The sequence below is a fragment of the Kryptolebias marmoratus genome, linkage group LG22 (genome assembly GCF_001649575.2).
Source record: "Kryptolebias marmoratus isolate JLee-2015 linkage group LG22, ASM164957v2, whole genome shotgun sequence".
Lineage (NCBI taxonomy): Eukaryota > Metazoa > Chordata > Actinopteri > Cyprinodontiformes > Rivulidae > Kryptolebias > Kryptolebias marmoratus.
In genome coordinates, this window is record NC_051451.1 from 21,220,288 (window position 1) to 21,240,565 (window position 20,278).

The 20,278-nt window shown below is 36.5% G+C and overlaps 1 protein-coding gene across 1 annotated transcript; it reads right to left on the minus strand.

The window, feature by feature from the left end:
* Positions 1–1,405: 1,405 nt before the first annotated feature.
* On the minus strand, positions 1,406–20,169 carry abcc2 (ATP-binding cassette, sub-family C (CFTR/MRP), member 2). Its single transcript, XM_017413038.2, has 32 exons — positions 17,872–20,169; positions 16,834–17,004; positions 16,580–16,720; positions 16,350–16,490; positions 16,059–16,181; positions 15,885–15,940; positions 15,546–15,795; positions 15,254–15,435; positions 14,475–14,652; positions 13,531–13,785; positions 13,118–13,183; positions 12,828–12,965; positions 12,571–12,717; positions 12,380–12,464; positions 12,196–12,262; positions 11,960–12,086; positions 10,571–10,747; positions 10,241–10,408; positions 9,513–9,696; positions 9,200–9,335; positions 8,994–9,096; positions 8,693–8,912; positions 7,531–7,685; positions 7,196–7,351; positions 6,045–6,244; positions 5,797–5,923; positions 5,570–5,671; positions 5,034–5,177; positions 3,274–3,432; positions 3,025–3,191; positions 2,728–2,922; positions 1,406–1,735 (listed from the first exon to the last, which is right to left on the minus strand). The coding sequence occupies exons 1-32, from the start codon at positions 17,914–17,916 to the stop codon at positions 1,606–1,608; spliced, it is 4,695 nt and encodes a 1,564-aa protein (XP_017268527.1). The 5' UTR covers positions 17,917–20,169; the 3' UTR covers positions 1,406–1,605.
* Positions 20,170–20,278: the final 109 nt, after the last annotated feature.

Consider the following 20,278-nt stretch of genomic DNA (forward strand, 5'->3'; position numbering starts at 1 on the left):
CAAAAACACGTCACTCTGGCTCCCCTTGTTGTGCCCTGTACACCATTTGCAAATATCCACTGTGCCCAGGCAATAACATCCAGTAGGAAAGAATCTCTACCTGTTGTCAATCAGCGCTGCTTTCTAAGTTACCATGGTAACCAAATCAGCTTCCTCTTCTGCAAGGAAGGGCTTTTGGAGGCAGAATGGAAGCATACAAGGGAGGATGAGCACCTACAGGTATTGTTGCTGCATTCCAAACTGTGCAGTCCTTGAAGGAATCTAAATTGCCCGTTGAATTGCCAAAGTTTTAAACAATGAACTCGGACGATCAGCTAGTGCTCAGAGTATGTGCTGGGGATGACTTTCAGCTACTACCATACCAAATTTGTAGCGTAATATCTCTAAAAATGAGTGAGTTAGTCATTTTTTGTGCTTGCTAAGGTTAGTTAGCTGTGTTGGCCATCTTGAATTCAGTTGAAGATGTGCATCTATTTATTAATTTCTGAGCGTTTCATTAAATTTGTCCTGTGGATCAAGGGATATTTTGCTAACAGACAGTCAAACGAACACACAATCACAGACACAGGGAGTTACATAGCTTAGATGACTACAGTGGAGAGAATGACAAGAATTAGATAATGCCTCTTCCTATACAGTCATTCACGTTTTAATTAACTAACCTTCAGCAAAGCAGTAGCATTTAAATTTGATTAAATGTTTAAATGGCAGAGTGCTCTATTACTTCTCTGGTAAGGGTTTGAAATGTAGTTTCTTTATTTGTTAAGTTTCTACAGAAATCACTTTATGTTATTCCAACATTTTTTTCTAGCTGAGACAGCAAACTATCATGAAGATAATTGCTTTAAGAAGAACATCCTGGAGACAAGCTTTTTAGCAAATCAGATATACCTGTGTGAAATCTGCTTTAAAGGTCTATCCTGCTGGGGTAAGAAGTAGATTCAATTTTAAAAAAAGATGGTAAATGATCCACAATTCAACACCTTTTTAAATCTCTACAGGTTCTGCAACGTGCTTTACAGAGTTTCTCATACAGCACTGTCATTTAAATGTCTTTAGACACACACACACACACACACACATATATATATATATATATATATATATATATATATATATATATTCTACTCACTGGGCCATGCTGCTAAAAGAGGTTTGGTTCACTAACAAAAAGCAGCTGAAGTCTTAACTGTTTTAAATAATTACAATATTGAGACAGTGAAGATGAAATTGTATCTTGTATTTAACCAATTAATTTTTTTTTGAAATTGGTAATAAAATAGGGGACCAATTTTGCATCATATTTCAAGAAAAAACAACTCAGTTGGCAGTCAAAAAACAAGACGCAATGTGTCATCAAAAAGTACAGAATGTCAAACTCTTGAAACAATTTTCTGATTCTGTCGTTTTTTAGAAAGAACATTTATTGTTCACATACAAAAATTATATACATGTACAGAATTTCTTTATAATGCTTCCTACAAATACAATACATATTGCAATGTTTATTCAACTTTTCAGGTGACACATACACAGAAAAAATAAAAATAAAAAAATTCAGCATATCAAATCATCCTTCTAACAAAAAAATACAAAATCACTTAATCAGAGTGATGTTGCAGTTTCTTCTGTTATCCCAGCATCCTTTGCCATAGCGTAAAAATGACCTCGCTTTTTCTGCAGATTGCTCGGAGAATCAAACTCAACAATTTTACCAGCATCGAGAACCATTACCCTGTGGAGGAGGAACATAGGTTGGCAAATTAACCTACTGAGCAGCTTTAACAGAGGCGAAGCACATATGATCAAATACATACATACAAAAAAGAAGCAAGGACTGGAGCAAAAAGGAGAGGCAGAGAATTTATTATTTCACATGTTGCACATCTATGGAGTTGTAATAGTTGAGCACACAGTGAGACCGATGTGCACATGCATATTAATTTGAGCAAACATGCTCGGTGTGCGCTCAGCTCTGCATGTTTGCTCACTCAAGTTGCCACAATATTTGGGAAGCCGTTTTAACGTTTAAGCAAATCACACTACTCTCCTTAATTACTATTTTAGACATCAGTAATAGCATTTCTCCAAGTCACAATAACATTCTAACTAGTCAGAATTGGAAAAAAAGAATTTAAGATAAATGTAATTCCAGTTGAACTCCTAAAGGTCACGTGGGTGTTGAGCATTTATTTGTCAGACTGGAATGTATTGCAAATATCCATAATAAATATCTAAAATACAATTCTTTCTAGGAAAAGTACATATTTTAGATATGAAAATCCAGCAAACATTTCTGTTTGACTTAATTTGAAATGTTGATTGCAGATAGGAGGAATGTCATTCTCAATATCTGAAATGTTCATTTTGAATAGAAAGAATGGATTATGAATATTTGGAATACATATCCAGTCTGATTACATTTGCGTGTGTACAGCTCCATCACAACTACAGAAATGTAATTTGCTGCTAAGATTGTTTCAACATAAAAATTAAAAAATTTAAAAAAAGTATAACTTTTGGGGAAGGTAAAGTCCCACAATAACAAAATGGTCAAATTCATTGAGGTGTTTTATAACTAGAGACAGGACTGGAAGCCAGAACAAGGCTGAGAACCCCTAGTGTCTGGCTGCAGCACAGTTTTTATGGGAATTTAAGGCAGAAGAAATAGGAATGAAACAAGTGTTAGGACATTTAATTAGAAGCCTGTGAGAAACACTGACTCACCTGGAGCTGTCCATGATACTGTGCAAACGGTGGGCGATGGTGAGGACGGTGCAGTGCGAGAACTCTTTGCGAATCGTATTCTGAATCAAGTTGTCGGTCTCCAGGTCTACAGCTGCCGTGGCCTCGTCCAGGATCAGGATGCGAGATTTTCTCAGCAGTGCTCGAGCCAGACACAGCAGCTGCCTCTGTCCAACACTGTGGGAATGCAGTGACGTTTGTTAAAATCTTTTTTTGAAGCACTCAGAAGTGAAAACAGATCAAATGAAGACACTTGTTAGGACTGCTCAATTTGCCCACCTGAGGTTCTCTCCCGCCTCTGCAACTTCATGTTGTAGTCCTTCCTGCAGCCCTGCTACATAGTTCTTCAGATGAGAGAGCTCGAGTACTCTCCAAATCTCCTCATCACTGAATTTGTCAAATGGATCCAAGTTCAACCTCAGCGTCCCGGAGAACAAAATTGGATCCTGCACTCACAGTTTTGGATATGTTAGGAACCATGTTGAAGGGAATGTTGTATCTGTAGTTCTGTTTATTTTTTGTATGTACCTGAGGTATGATCGTGATTCTGTTTCTCAGATCATGCAGTCCAATTGTGGCGATATCAATATCGTCAATGAGTATACGTCCTTCAGCTGCTTCAATGATTCGAAACAAACAGTTGGTCAGGCTTGATTTCCCAGCTCCTGTGCGACCTACTATACCTATCTGAAAGCAGCAAAAGAAAGCACAAAAGCAATGTAAAACCTAACTGTTGGATAATGTTTTTGAGGCTTTCATAAACCATCTGTTTGTGGATGTACAGAGAGAGTCATCCTGCTCCCAAATGCTTAAATAAATACAATGATTTTGAAGCTTTTAAACCAATTTACCAATTTTAGCTTTCGAAAGCTTTTCCACCCTATGTAATTGCGGTAATGTTGTGTGAAGTATCTCACAAGGGTTATAATCATCTCTGCTCTATTTTCAACACTTCCAATAGATAATATCCTTGTATCTCTGTGGGCTGTTTGTTTTTAAACCCGATCTGTCAAGGAGATTTGAGATTCATCAGCAGGAAGAAAATCCAGGAAGAAGTAAATGAGAGCATTCAATTACGGTGCAGAAAAAATCAACAGAGGCTGGATCTGAGTCAATAAAAGATCAACAGTTCACGGCGAGATTAAAGAAAAAGTATAAAAGGAAACTATATATAAAGTGTGGCTCTCTTTTAGGTGGTTAGGTTCAAAATCACAAAGAGGATTCAATACAGGCTGTTCTGTTTGTAGAAAGACTTCAAAGGCGTAGAGTTATATTAAATTGTTTACAAAGATTTCCCTTTATGGTGAATTTATTCTTTTAATTTTATAAATTGTTAAACTATAAACAACTAATACAACTACAGAAATGCCATAAAATATACAACTTGTGTTTTATAGATAAATAAAAAAAACAACTATCATTTCTTGAAGGAATGCTAGTTGCCCACCAACCTTGCGTGGTAAGTTTCTTTAAGTACAAAATGACATTTTTTTAAAAGCAATAGTTTATTTCCTGATCAGAAATCTAAAAACCTTTGCTTTTTATTTAAAATTAAAGATGAAATTGCTTACATAAGCAAAGATGGAATTATTAAGGTTTATTTTCCCTTTGCTCATCATTCTCTCTTTTTGATGTCTGATCTTTACTTCAGAGATAAATCTTACATGTTTTTGCCAGAATACTCTGCACTGCTTTTTTTCATCTAAACAAAAAACAACTTTAGTGAAAATCTGAAGATAATTTTGTAAAAGTGCGAGTAGTTTGGTGCAGAAATGAGACTCAGCTTGCTGGCAATTTATTTTCACTGCAAGTATCTTTTGGGAAAATTTATATTGCTTTGAAATTGAAAATATTTCCACTATACTTGCCTGGATTTTTCAGTGGAGCAACTGAGAAGAGAAATATCTCAGTTTACCTATACCTAATCTCATGTCTGTGTGTGTGTATGTGCATGTGTTTGTGTGTCTATTACTAAAATAGCTCATGAATCACTGGACAGATGTTACAAAATAATCATTTAATATACACCTACAGCTCATACACATTTGGAGTCAACCTAATTTAAGATGGCTGTCACAGCTAATCGATATTAGGGAGAAAACTCATATGTGCACGGGGAGAACGTGCAAACTCCATCCAGAAAAGCAAATCTGCGACCTTCTTGCTGTGAATCAACAGCTCTGACTACTGGACCACTGTGTCAACACTTCATTCATTTAGATTTTTGTAATACTTTCCTCTGTACATTTTGTACAGATTCAGGAAGACAAAAACATGCACACACATACCTTTTCAGCGCTGTCAATGTCACAAGTGATTCCTTTCAGAACCAGGTCCAGTTCAGGTCTGTAACGGACCTTGTAGTCTATAAACTGCAGCCTTCCTGCATCCGGCCAACTCTCTGGAGGCCGGCGCTGACTCACCCACTTAGCCTGTTGAACAAAGAATGGATAATTGGTTTGAAAATGCTGTTTTCAAATCCAGCATGTCTCTGTCTGATTTAAGTGTCAGAAAGTACTTTTTGTGATGAGAAATTGGAAACTAAAAGTAACAAAAAAGACACTTTAAAGTAAATATGGCTCCACCTCAGGCTGCTTTAAAAATGCTGACACGTTTTTGTGCCAAACTTGTTTTTTAACATGCCACTAGTGCATGCAATATGTGTACAACCCTAGTTCAGAAAAAGTCAGTGAAAAGTGTAAATAAAATAATAAAATAATAAAAACAAAATGCAATGATTTGCATATCTCATAAATCCATATTGTATTTGCAATAGAATTAGGCTTGTATATAGTGTTGATGTAAAAACAGAGGGACAACATACCTCGTTTTCAATCTCAGAGTATTCACTCACTCTCTCTACGGCCACAATATTAGTCTCCAGTTCTGAGGTCATCCTCACAAGCCAGTTGAGGGTCTGAGTTACCTGAGAAGCCACAAAAAAAAAAGAGTTTTTAACTGGTTAACATGATTACTCTTCTTTTTTGTTGAACACATTATTGTCACTTTAAACTGCACTGAATAAAATGACAGCATAATTAGATGACTCACGTTAAGAGCATATGATATAGACAGGCCAACAAGGCCACTGTCGATGGAGTTCCTGGAAATAACAGCAAACAGAGCAGCAAAAAATACCACCAGATTTCCAAGAAACTCGAGGCGGATAGCCAACCATCTGTTGGTGAAACAAACAACATACAGAAAAACACAAATATATACATGAGTTACCGAGATGTTCTCATCAAACTAGAAAACATGTTAGGAAATAATGTTTAGTTGGAGGTACACAAACCGACCTGTTCGACACGATCCACGGATAGACGTTTTTGAGGTTTTCGTCGATCGTGATGTAGTTTTGTTTCAGAAACCGTTCTTGATGGTTGTAAGCTCTTATCACAGACAGACCAGACACAGTCTCACCAAAGTGAGAGTATATAGGAGAGCGAGACACCGAGTCCAGACGCCGCAGCTGGCGTGAAGTAGCAACATAGAATCGCTGGATGTAGAAAGAAAGTTAAAAAAAAAATAAAAAAGAGAACAAAATTAATATGGATTACTTTTAAAATTGGAACAAATATTAACTGTCTGTAATACAATCCAGTGGCCAGTGAAGGATTATTATAAATATTAGTTTTTAAGTATCAGTGAAGATAAAAAGAATAATTTTTTAAATAGAGACAACTTTAATATATTTTATTACTATAGATTTCTTTTCTATGAAGGTATAAAAGAGGTTTTACTGAGAAGTTAAAATCTTGTCAAGGTTTTTAAAAATCCTTCAGGTCTTCAGGTGACTGTTTTAAAACATGGCTAAGCCTTTAGAAGCGTTTCTTTCTTTTTTCAAATGCACCTGAGTAATGAATAATTTATGATGAACTGAGCTGAAGTGGGAAACTGTCCTTGTGGTTTAAAATCTGATCCAGAAACTAGAAGGACTGTGTGTTTGCTTTAATGCTGCATTAGTTCTTATCAATGATTATGGACCGTGTTCTTTGTTTGTTTTTAAACTTGACAGCAATTTGTTTGACTTTGACTACAAAAGTAGTATATGATGATGATGACGCAGCACAGCAACATACACTTGTCCCAGCTTTTGTTTAAACTTATTCAGATCCAAGTCAAACTGGCCTATGCTTTTCAAAAACTAAAAACTGTAGCCCCCCCCCGCCGAAGGCAAAGGCAGAGCGATAATGTTTTTGCCAGTGTCTGTGTGGGTGCGCAGGTGTTTGTTTGTCTGTACTGTTAGCAAAATATCCTTTGAACCACTAAATGGATTTTAAAAGAAACTTTCAGAAAGTAATCACTGAATGCACATCTACAACTGATTAACTTTTGGAGTCAATCCAATTCAAGACAGTTGCCACAGCTGATCGACATTAGCCAATACAAAAATGGCTAGAGGTCAGTCAATTTCACACATATTGAGCAAAAATCCAGATTGACTCACCTGTACAAAGTAGTAGATGACAGCCAGAGGAATGATGATTATGGTGAAGAAAGGCGTGGCCAGGCAGATGACAAAAAGCGTCCCCAGAACGCCCAGCAGACACAACAACCAGGAGCGGAACGACTGAGGAATGGCTTCATCTATGGTGAATATGTCCTTCAGGACCAGCACAAGAGAAATCAGTATTCATGGAAATGTAAAACTTATTGCAGTGCGTTTATGTGGTGCAGAATTCTTGAAACTGGAAAAATCACAACAGTTTTTCATTTTAAACAAACAATAACGACAACAAAACACTCTTTAAAGGTGAAAGCAAACGCAACACTAAGCCCTACCTTTGCAAAGCGGTTGACCACCCTTCCAATGGGTGTGGTGTCAAAGAAAAGCATGGGTACTCGCAGTATGTTGTCGAGCAGCTCTGAATGCAGGATTTTAGAGGCATTAACTGAAGCATTGGCCAAGAGCAGCGTGCCGAGGAACACAAACAAACCTGCAACAAAAGCAGAGGTTTGGAAGTATTATTTACTAAAAGCAATAAAAATATATTATAAATATCCACATGAATTTGTTTTATTAAAGTAGTGTACAGATCACTTTTCTTTTTGTTGTCAGATGATTGGAAATGGTAGTCCAGAAAAAGGTTTGTTAAACCAGCTGTGGTTTGATTTCTTATTGTTTAACTGTATTAATCTATGAAATAAAATTCTTTAATAAAACATGTCCGTTGTTTATTACAGTCACCTATTTGGTGTATATACTGTTTTTTATTATATTGATCAAAAATCCTCCAAGAAGTGTATAAGTAACAGCTTTCGTTGAATCTGTATTATAAATTTGAAACTTCATAAAATGCCCACCAATTTCTTCTTCAGATTCACTCAAACACACTTTGAGAGCAAATTACATCTGATTTAATAGAAGCACACTTATCAAAGCAATCATAGCAAAGCAATTCAACTAAAACATTTTCACTGGAAAATTGAGAGTGGTGCTTGATTTGTCAAATTATTAAAAAATGTAAAGATTTTACTTAATGTGTGTTGTCATAACTACTCTGCTTTCTTTGGTATAAAATGCTATTTTAATTATATTCCTCAGTCACCTTGTTTGGTTTTAGGAGGTTGTACTCATTTCTTTATTTTTGCAACTATGTAGGACAACATTGTGCGCAGTACTTAATGAAACACACATTTGTATTTGCTAAAATAGAATTGGAAACTCCTTTAAGTAATTAGATAACATGAACTCTTACAGGTCATTTTCCTCATTTTAGCTCATAGATGCAACATGACCACAATCCCCTGACTTAGTGCAGCAAACACAATATGAAGAAAATCAACTTAACAGGTCTTTTTTGTATATTCTTGGAATTAAACATGATACTTATAGAAATCAGATGTCTAGTATTTCCACAACGTAACTAATTAAAACAGGAGTGTTTCACTTTATCTTTAAAACTAAGATGTATAAAGCTAAAAATAATCCAAAATTTGTTACCCTGAGCCAATCCAAGAGCGCCAAACACTCCCACCCTGGTGTCTCTCAACGAGGAAGGATATGTCTTGTTGTAGTACTCTACTGAATCGTTGGTCCAGTCACTCAGCCACAAGTTCTGACCGATGAAGGCAATGTTCTGGATGAAGTACATCAGGAAGACCCAAATACTGTATCCCCAGCCCATGGCTCGCAAGTACTGGAGGTACACTGAGAATTTTACCTGGTTTTTAAAGAGAGAACACGTTGAAGAAACAAGCTCTAATTTTCCAGCAAACAATAGCTTGTAGTGTTTGTGGTGTACCTGTCCTGTTTCCATGGTTTCCTTTTCAATAAGCCTCTGACCTTTCTTTGTTTCACCACTATTTTCAGAAATCTTTAAAGTGCTATTTTTTCTTAATCGAACACTGTAAAAGAACAGAACAGATGAAATTTTAAAAAGGAAGAATTAGTGTTTTCTTTTCTTTTTTTTTAAATCATCTGCCAGTTTACACGAGAGTGCGATCGAACCTGCTGCTTCTCAGGCTGCGGCGGATACTATTCTCTCTCTTCAGTGTAAAAGAAACAGCATCTTCCGGAGGAAAGTCTGGCTGAGTGTCCTCTTCATCAAGCATGACTTCTATGTCTTCTGTAACCTGGCAACCATCTGAAAGCATATTGATAAAAAAAAAACAAAAAAAAAAACACAAAAACAGAAACATTACCCACATGCCCCAATTAAATAATATATAAAACTTTTATGCAGCACAGGTTTTATTTGAACCATGAAAACAGTCTTTTGTCAAATTATACTCATAATAAAATCAAGGGGATGTCTTCGTACCTTCCTTTGAATTGCTCTGACTGTTTTGTTCTTTCGCGTATGTGTCCAAAAATTCTGAAAATGCCCCTTTACTGGCACGAAGGCTTTTGTAAGATCCCACCTCAGAAACCTTTCCATCAACCAAGACCACCACTTCATCGACATATGGCAGGAAACTTATTCCATGAGTTACCAGGATACGAGTCTGTTCAGACAAAACTCACATTCAGACTCAGTTCATACAGTACAAATCAGGTTTTTTGTTTTTAATCAGTCTTTTCGGTGAATGTTTAATCACATGGCTTATCTATAAAGTAAGTCTAAAAAAAAGGTTCCGTTTAAAATGGAGCACAAGGTTGAAAGCGATCATGTGCTCTTATGAGTGCAGATTTATGAGCCTATCTAGGAACAAAGAGTGGTGCATAAAATGATGCATTCATCATGTTAGGTTTGTAGAGTTTAGTTTTTTTCTGAGGTTGTTTCAGTTTGTTTGGCTGTTAAGTGTGACTATGTGGCCAAAAGACTGAATCAACCTGAACAGAATATCAACGGTATTTATCAACAGATTTCCTAGAAACCATGAGCACATTTCAGGATGGCAATGCCAAGATTCATTAGACTCAAATTATCAAAGAATGGTTCAGACAGCTGGAGATGTCAATTTAATCACATTTGGAATTTTTTTTGGAAAACTCAGTCAAAATTGGAACCCAAACTGATTTTTTTATTCAATGTTTTAATGTACAAACCTTGTTTTTGAGAACTCCATTGGGGCCAATAACTTTATCAAAAATGTGCTTTCCCACATGAGAGTCTACAGCAGACAAGGGGTCATCTAAGAGATAAATGTCAGCCTGGCTGTAAGCTGCTCTGGCCAAGCTCACTCGTTGTTTCTGACCCCCTGAGAGGTTGATACCCTGAAGACAAACAGGACAGCACACAATAATATCACGTTTATTGACCACTACAAAGTTGTAATCTATGTCACAATGATCTTACATTTGCTCATCATAAACAACATCTAAAACTCTGGTTGCGACTTTCTTCACATGCTTGAAAATCCAAACACACCGACTTACCTTTTCTCCGATCTCAGTGAGTTCTCCTGCAGCCAACAGCTTCAGGTCAGGGCCAAGAGCACAGGCCTCTATTACCTCTTTAAACCTCTTATCTTCACATGGAGAACCAAACAAGATGTTATCCTTCAGAGTGGCATTTTGGATCCATGCTTGCTGTGGGACAAATGCAAGGGAACCCTGGACGGAAATACATGAAGTACAATGTTAGTTCATTCAAATTCCTCTTGACTTTTTTTAAGATTTAGAATCGAACACAGTTCAAGAAAAAAAAAGTTAGCAGTCTATAGATTTCATAAAATTGAGTCTAACAATGCAGAAATAGATTTTCCTGTAGGTTTATATAATAAACATGGTTCATGTTATATGTAGTTTGAGGACTTTGTACTGTACTTTTTATAAATAGCTTTTATTGTGATGAAGTGAAAGCACAGCCAAAAAGATTTCAATACTAGAGCTGTCAAGAATCTGACAGGTAAAAACACGTTTTTATTTCACTGTTGTCATGGAAAGTAAATGTTGTCAGGACTAACAATAATCAACTTACTCTGTGGCCTTCAAAACTATCCTGAACAAAAATGGTGTTTTTAAATGCCTTTGGTTTTGCTCTTAATTGTTGTTAGTTTCTTTACTTATTTGTTGTTTTTGTCATGTTCTGAATCTTCACACAGCGTTAAAAAAAAGGAATGCAACTGCATTTTTTTCATGAAGTTTTTGTGTGACGTTCCTCTTGGTAAATTTATTAACCACCTTATATGACTTTTTAATTATAGCTCTATTTTCCTACTTTATTGTCTCAGAGTATTTTATCCTTGTAGACAGTTATTCTTAAACATGAAAACTTAGCTTTTAGTTACTTGACAAACAAATATGACACGCAACAGAGGCTTATTTGACCTTATTTCACATTAAATATTAACAGTTTTTCAAGCCTGGGTTTTCAAGAAGACTTACAATAAAGTGTCCTTCAGCAAAATACGAATTTACACAATTGTGCCACTAGAATAGCTCTATATTTGCAATACAGTAATTTAGTGTGCTTTTATTGTTGTAAATCAATCTGTTCTCCCTCCCTAGGACAAATTGTTGAATAAAGATTGTTTGAATAAATAAAAAGCAAAATGTATTTGTACATACTTCCAGCAGAAGCTTGGCTGATTTTATCTATGTTTAAAAGACAAACAGAGTCGAGACTATTCTTTAAATTCCTGCCTTCAAATGCTTGGTGAATCACTTTTATGCCCAAATAATTAATAATTCAGTTAAAAACACAGTGGACAACCCATTTAAATATACTTACAACGTCCTATGAAATAACACTAAAAGTGTACAACATTTTAAACTCAGTGTTTGCATTAGGCATATATTAAAAAGAAGCTTCCTGATCAGTACCTGAATATTAATGAAGCCTTTGGTGCAGTGCATCTCTCCCAGGAGGGCTGACATGAGGGAGGACTTCCCTGAGCCCACAGCTCCCACCACTGCTACCAGCCGACCAGGCTTAATGTCCACTGACACACTGGCAAACAGACAGAGTCAACTTTAAAAAAACTGCTAAATATAGTAGGGTTAGAAAACAAATAATGTAGACATATGTTGTAATATGCAGATAACAACTTTGTAAATACTTTTTCAGCAGAGGATCTGAATCTTTTTCCCATGCAAAGGAACCATCACGTATGCTGACAGCCGTGTCTAAGAGATGAAAACAGATAAACACAAAAATGACCGAAAAAAAAAAGAAAACCGTTCCTGAAAACAATCATCAATGCTCAGCAGAGAGAAAGGTGTAAGTACTGATGGTGAACCTACCAAAACTGGGGTCATGTTTCACAATGTCACTTTCAAGATCATCTCCTCCCAGAAACTTCTCCAGTCTCTTTTTAGACACCGATGTCTGAAGAGTGAAAGAACGAGTTTAGTGCTTTTTTATTATAGGTCTTGTAAGTGCGCATGAAGTATTTACTGCTGTTTGGTTTTTTTCACGTTTTGTTTTTTTTTACCTGCACAAGGGATGCAATAAGCATGGGCAGCATTGCCAGAGGAAACCGAAGGATGTTGAAGAGTGAAATGGATGTGAAAGCTTTCTCTGCAGTTAAAATGTTGTCTGAGCTCACACTAACAAACACAGCAAATGTTGCCAGAGAAACCTGCCCATATAAAGAACAAGAAAAAAAAAAAACTATGAGTCCCCAAAAAGATGTCTGTATGCCATAATACGATTTTGAGTCACTCTGAAAAGTTCATTCATATGACTCACCACAGCAGGAGCAGAGGTGAAAACGAACGTGGACACAGATGTCAAGTATGCAAACTTCTTCATAACGTTCAGCTCTTCTCCTCTAATGCCTTCTATTTGTGCCTGGAAGGATGGCTCCCATGCAAACAGTTTCAAAATCTGAAAGATGTAGGATGAAGAACAAGAACATCAACATAGAGAAACACAAGTGGAAAACAAAGCATCGATGGGTGATGTTAAAAACAAAAAAGTAGTTATTTGAGAAAAAGTTCAACTAACCCCACCCCAAAGATCATAAAAAAGGCGCTCACCTTGATTCCATTGAGCATTTCATTCATTATTTTTAGTCTCTTGTCCTTGAACTTCATGTTCTCCACCTGTAAGCATATAGGAACAGCTAATATATTACACAGAACCGTCAAGCTTCCAGGCTCTGGTGAACTTGAATGGTTACATATGAGAGTGAGCGTGCATATTTTGTTTTTATCCCATTATGACTCATTTCCATTATTTTTTGTATTATTTACTGTAAGCTGTAAGCTTTTTGGCTTTTTGAAACAATTGCTAGTATCTCATTTTTTTTAGTTATTTCAAAAGCAAAATTATGTTTTTCTACCTGTGGATTAAATTTAAATAAAAACCTGTATCTTATTGTTAGTATACAGGCTTAATGTATGCATGTTTGATGCAACATCACTTATAAATATTTATTAATTTTGTTTACCTGTAATTTCCTAGCCTTGGTGGCTAACAGTCCATTGATGGGCACCATCAGGACCATGACTGCCAGCCCTGCCAACACAGAAGGCCCCAGCTCCAGCCAGAGGAAAACAATAGATATGACAATCTGTAGAGGGCAGGACCACAGCAGGTGGATAAAGTTGGTCACATCGTTGAAGCGCTGGGCATCTGCTGACATCAGGTTCACCGTTTCCCCAACAGTTGACTCTTTACGGTTATCATTAGACATCACCAAAGCCTTGGAAAAAAGAGACGAGAGAAGTAAAAAAGGACTTGTGTTAAAGTGGGAGTTGAGTTTAACAATGTAAATCAATCAATAAATAATGAAAACAAAGCAAAAAAACTGAGCAAACAAAAACTTCATTGTCCCTTTTTCCCTTAAAATCTTATTATTATACAAATGAGCAAACATTTTCCCTGGGTACAAGATTAATTAAAGCATTTGAAATATCCAAATACAGTCGCATAGTAACCTAAAACACTAGATGCTAAAATATGTTGGTTAACTGTCTCTTTATTCAGTGAAAAGGTGGACACAGCAAAAAAAAAGAAAAGCTGTAATATAAAACTTCTAATGTTCAACATTATCTCCAAGAAGAAGTCAGTTTTATAATAAGTTCTTTACTGCAGTACAAGTTCAATCATGTCATATGCTTGGAATTCAAATATGTCTCTTAAAATGTATGGGGCACCTTCAGGAGAAAAATCAAAAGGAATAATAATAATAAACATAAACAAACGACAAAGATAATATTAAACATGCCTCTTTCCCAAATGTGCAAGATTTGTTTCTACTTTCCAAATACAATTAGGTTGGTCCTAACCTTGTGTCTGTTTAAATAAATTACAGACTGTGTTTTAGTTGAACAGCAGAAAACCTTCCAGCTTTTATGGAAATTAGGCTTCTAATTAGGTTTCTGTTGTTACCTTTTTGTACACAGCAGCCATGATGGCGGTGCGAACCTTCATCCCCAGAAGAAAGCACTTCTGGAAATACTGCTGTAGGAACAGGGACTGCAGAAGGGCCACCAGCAGCAGCAGTACTGCATACAAATACCCTTCCCAAGCATAGCTGGATTTATCCTGAGTGAAAGAGATCATCAATCTAGAACAGAGGGGGGAAAGACAATTGTAATGGATCATCTCATTAAAAAAAAAACAGATACTGATGCGTCCAGCTTTCAACTGGAATTATTTAACTTAAAATAATGCGTTTTATGTCATGTATGTTCTTGTTTTGTACACTTTCCCACTTCTGTTCCATCGAACCCTGATTGTTGACATTCTTCTTCCAGTGCACTGATGTCACAAGTTGATGTTTAAACTAACTAATGAGTAATAAGTAGTTAAACTATGTTTTTTAGCTGTTACAAGGCCAGACCATGTTATTTCAGGTTATTTGTACAGCTTTGAAGTAGAATTTCTCTGAACCTAAAAATCAGAGTTTTCAGCTTATGCATTAAAAACTTGCATCTTGTGTATCTTGTGTCAGATACACTGTATTTTCTTTCACATGCAAATTTTAGATTAAAATGATCTTTTGTTAAGAAATGATCAAGTTGTAGCTATCTTGCTGAAATCTTGAAAATAAACAAGCTCATACGATATCACGAGAAGTCATGCTCATTGTATGCGTCTGACTGACAAAAAATACAGTGAACAGTGTTTTAGTTGATTTTTTTTTTTTTTGTTCAGTTAAGACGTACTTGAGAAGCTGAGGACTGACAAACGCCAAAAGATCTTGCAGAAGTTTCAAGAAGGCAGATTGAAAAAGAATCCATTTGAAAGATTTGTAAATGGTTGCAATCAGCCATGAATTCGGATAGGAGTCTTCCTCCTTTTTTCCCTTTTTCTTCTTCTTTTCATCTTTATTTGCTCCTTTTTCCTCCTGAAATAAAAAAAAATAAGAGCACAATCTTCAGGAACACATATGTGGGATACCTGAAAATAAAGAGGCAAAACACTGAACTGTTTGGCAGAGGATCTGAAAGTTCTCACCATCACCAGAACATCCCGACTCACACCTTTCCCCAGACTGTTGGAGAAGCCATTTTGAGAAGCCTCTTCTCGCATAACTTTTTCAAGCACTTTATTCTTCAACATCTTTTGGAATCTGACCCGAGCTTTTCCCAGCTCAAACTTCATGTGAGTCTCAAAACGCCGGCTGATGTAAGCGGTGCTCTCCGCCTCGTTTATCTCCCACATGTCCTCCTGAACCAGGGGCTGCCTGTAGCCTTTAATCACCATGCTGAAAAAAAATGAAGAACCAATGCTTCACAGAACCAGAACACATGGGAGTTATGTCTGTGTTTCTTTCTTTTTTTTTTTTTAGTTTACCTGTTAAACCAATTGAAAGTGATTCTGCTCAAAAATGTGGCTCCAGCTTCTGGATTCTACAAACAAAAGGTGAATGTCAGACAAGCTCAAATAGATGAAGGCAATGGGGATTTAAGATATTGTATTTTATAATCAATTTCACAGTTTCAAAGCAGAATGAAAAAAAATGTAAACCTTTTTTACAAGCTCCTTATCCTCTTGAGAGATATCAGCCACAGCTGAGAGAATAAGTGCAATCACCTCCAGCCCAAAGGAAATGTAGAAAAGGGAGAAATGAGGAACATCCTCGACTTTTCCCTGCGAGTGAGACAGATATTCAAGGATGAGTGTGATGCAGCAGTGGGTGGTGTATTACTGCAAATTATTCTGAGCTGACATTCAACATTAAAATTGCCTCCTTTATTTCTGGGTAAGTTCATTTTCTTCTACAGTTCTGGCAACTCGATCATATGTGTTTGCTCATACCAGCCCAAGTGCCCCTCGGAGGAGCGTCTGGAAAGGAAAAATGTCACACAGAACAAGAAGAAGCCAGAAGAGGAAAAGACTGGTGGAGTCAATGGCTCTTTCTCTTCGCCTCACTCCTTCCTGACACAGCAGCAAAAGGATCTGACAAAGACAAACCAAAAAATGAATATAAGAAATCATTGCATTTTAAGCACCATTGTAAATATTTCAAAATAAAGACTAAAGTTTACCCATGTGATAGCATATAGGACAGGGTTTGTGTAGTATACAGCATAATTTTTTACAGTTGTTTCATTGTTTGGACCAAAATCTTCTCCTACTGTGACTGCCAAGCCTCCAATGGCTGTCAGGAACAACAAACACACCACAAGCTGAGGAGAAAAAGGACCGATAAGTCAGTCAGTGTGGAATACATGCTGCTGTTGATGCTAATTTTAAAACTGTGAAGAGTGTTCGAGTGTTATAGACTTGCTGTATTTATTACCTGTTTGCAGAGATAAAGCTTGGACATGTGTTTGACTCCTGTTCTTCTGCACAGAAACATAAGGTGTCGGGGGGCACAGAGCCACAGGAAGCCCAGGGGGATCCAGACCAGAACTGTCTGCTCTAGACATACTGGGAGGTCTGGGTCCTCTTTGTCCAGATATGAAGCATTCTACAGAGTATATGCACACACATACATGGATTATAAAAGATCAAAACCACATTTGAATGATACCAACAACCTTATAAAAATAATTAAGACTGACTAACATGTGACAACAACCCAACTTACTAAAAAAATAAAGAAATTAACAAAAAAAGAAAAGTGTTTGTGAATGCAGCAATGAATTGTCAGAAAAATTAGTTTTAGAAGTGTTCCTAAACCTTTACTCATCAAGTTATTTTTTGTTTTACAAGTTGAAGGCATCAAGTTAAATATAAATATAAATGTAAGGAATAAATAAAAAAAGTGATTTGAAATTAGTTGGAGAAATATTTCTTTTCATTGTACACAGCTGAACTTTGGCGATCGCGGGGTCCTGCTCATTGCTCCGTGAGCAGAAAGCTTCTGGTGTTAACAGATTCACAGAAACATGAAGTGAAAGGAGCAGAACTGTCTCATTAAAAGAACATGCAGTGAGCCTTGAAACGGTGTAGAAATGGCATTTAAAAACTTTTGGCCAAGTTCTAAAGTATCTGTAATGCTTCAAACACTTATTAAAACTCTGAATGGAAACGTCAGATCAAGCATCGGCTTTGAGTATGTAGCGGTTTAACTGACTGTAGAGTTTATTTATTTAAAAAATACCTTTAATGAAAAATCTTTGTGGTGACTGTCCTTGAATCATTTTAAATTTATCTTAAACCCTCTATACAATCTAACCAAAACAGATTTTCTGCATTTCTGTTTTAACTTTAAAGTCTAAGTTACAAATCAGACGTATACATCAAAGTTAAACAAGCATTTCATCTCGAGAGAACAATAAAGCTATTTTCTTTGTGTTCCTTCGGGAGCTTCAGTTCTGTCTGTTAAACTCACCCAAAAGGCCGACCCGCAGAACTCCTCCAGAGCTGCAGCACACATGATCCACTGTGATAACTTCAGCCGCACTTCGCTGATTAGACAACCACCCTCCTTGTGTCCTCTTCTTTACTGCAGCTGAGTTTGGCTCAAATACTGCTACCCTCACCTCTGTCCACCCACAGACCTGATACAGTCACAGGATGTGGCTGAAAGGGACTTTGATCCATGAGTCTTTGAAGCAAAAAAAAAAAATTGCCACCTTCTTGCTGTGAAGAGAATATATTATCGTGCCAAAAAAAAAAGTAAAAATAAAACTAAAGGAGCATTTTATTGCCTCGGTTTCTTTCTTTTAATGCAATAGATCTAAAATTTTATCTTCTTGGAATCCATGATGTTGTCTACCAAGCACTCTAGAGCAAGTCCTCCGTTAAAAAAAATGAGAAAAACTCAAAAGATGTTGTCAATGTAAATGACAAATCTAACTTTAAAGCAACCCGCAAACAGCCCTCAGCACTCATTCGTGTCTAAAGTTCAATAGCGCCTGCAGATGAGCGCAGAGAGTTAAAGGAAAGACATGGGATGAGTTGCGTAAGTGTTACTCTGCAGTTTTCCTTGTGTTGGGGAACAGCCTTCCAAAAAAGGGACTGTGTTTATAGACGGGAAAGGGAGGGAGGGGCGGGCCTCATTAGACCCATTTTCCTGTTGTGTTTCCACTTCTCTGCATAAATCTGGAATGAAAGCCAACTGTTCAACTAAAGAACAATTCAGCCAAATTCACAAAGAACATCATTTGAATCATAGTGAGGCTGCACTATGTTGCCAAAAATAATTGGCAGTACATGGAAATCTGATGGGAGATAAGAGGTGTGATAACTGCATGAACCTTATGCCTCTTTCTGTGTTTGATTCACAGAAAGAGGGGAGGGCTGGACTTCGAACCCTGTCTGTGATGTCTGACAACACTCTAGTAAAAATGGAGATAGGTGAGATTGAGATTGAGAACAAATTACCTTATCTCGTCTGGGCTCTCCAGAAGTTTAGACAAAAGGTAACTTCCAGGAGTTCTGGGGTCCTTCACTGCTTAAAGCAATGCTTCTGTGCCTTTTCTGATGGAGAACTGGCTCATGTGCTTCTTTAATTGTATATCAGTTTACCTTACAAAAGTTTAAGCAAAGATATGTCTATAGGAATGGAGAAAAAGAAAAACTTGAGATAAGTTTAATAAGCATTACTTTGTTGAATTTAGGATCATTATGCTAAAAAACTAATATATTATTAATACAAGAACACTATTTTTTGTAGAATCTAGCAGTTTGGAAATGTTGTATATTTCTGTATAATTATGATCTACTACATCAGCAGCCTTGTAAAATATCCTAAAAGGAAATCACAGTTTCATTCACTTTGTAAAACAAGCTTCCTATGGTGAAGAAATAAAAGCATGATGATTTAGAATCTCAGCCCTATTATTATGACACAAAAAATTAATTCTGAGGACCTGAGAAAAAAAATGTTATCACCAAAAGGTATTAAACCTAAATAAAGTTTTAACTCCACCAGTCAACAGATTAAAAACTGTGCACAGATGTTGAAAACTCCAGACTATTACTCTTACAAGGAATGATCAGCCAATAAAGAGTCCTTCTAAGAGCAAACTAGCTAATGTTTCATGTTTTATGATTGCATCGTGAGTCCACCCTTAGGAAGATGCAACGGATGAATATATCTAAAAATTGATGCAGATAGCAGGGGTACTTGTAGAAAATTCACTACTGCTCTAAAAAATTGTTTCTTGTGAGGCTTTTTCTAAAAAAGAATGCTTTATAGTCACCCAAAATAAACAAACAAAATGGCTAAAATGAGAGCAGTGGTATCCAGTCCTGGTTCTGGAGGGCCACTGTGCTGCATCTTTTAAATGCCTCTCTGCTTTAACACACCTGATTTAAATGACTGAGTGATTAACAGGCTTCTGCAGAACTTGAAGACCTGCTAAAGAGCAGAGAAACTACTAAAACATGCAGGATAGAGGCCCTGCAGGACCAGGATTTGACACCACTGGACTCAGGCAATGAATTTAAATTAAACCAGCAAATTCCAATTTATGACATTAATCTCTAGCAAAACAATTCATTTAACATGATGACAACTCTACATGCTAAAAGCACCTGATGTATCAAAACTCACCTTTCAGTACAAAGCAACAGGAAACAATTCCTCCTACTGGATAAGCAGGAGTGATCAACAGGTACCTAAAAAGTTTAGTTGCAGATGATCATGTCATCCACTGACAGCAGGTTTACATCATTTTGCCACATTCAAATATCTAATGTTGGATTATTTTCCCTGAATAAATAAATGATCTCAAATAAAATGTTTGAAGGTTTTCTCCCAGACTTTCAGTAAAAAAAAAAAAAGTTCATTA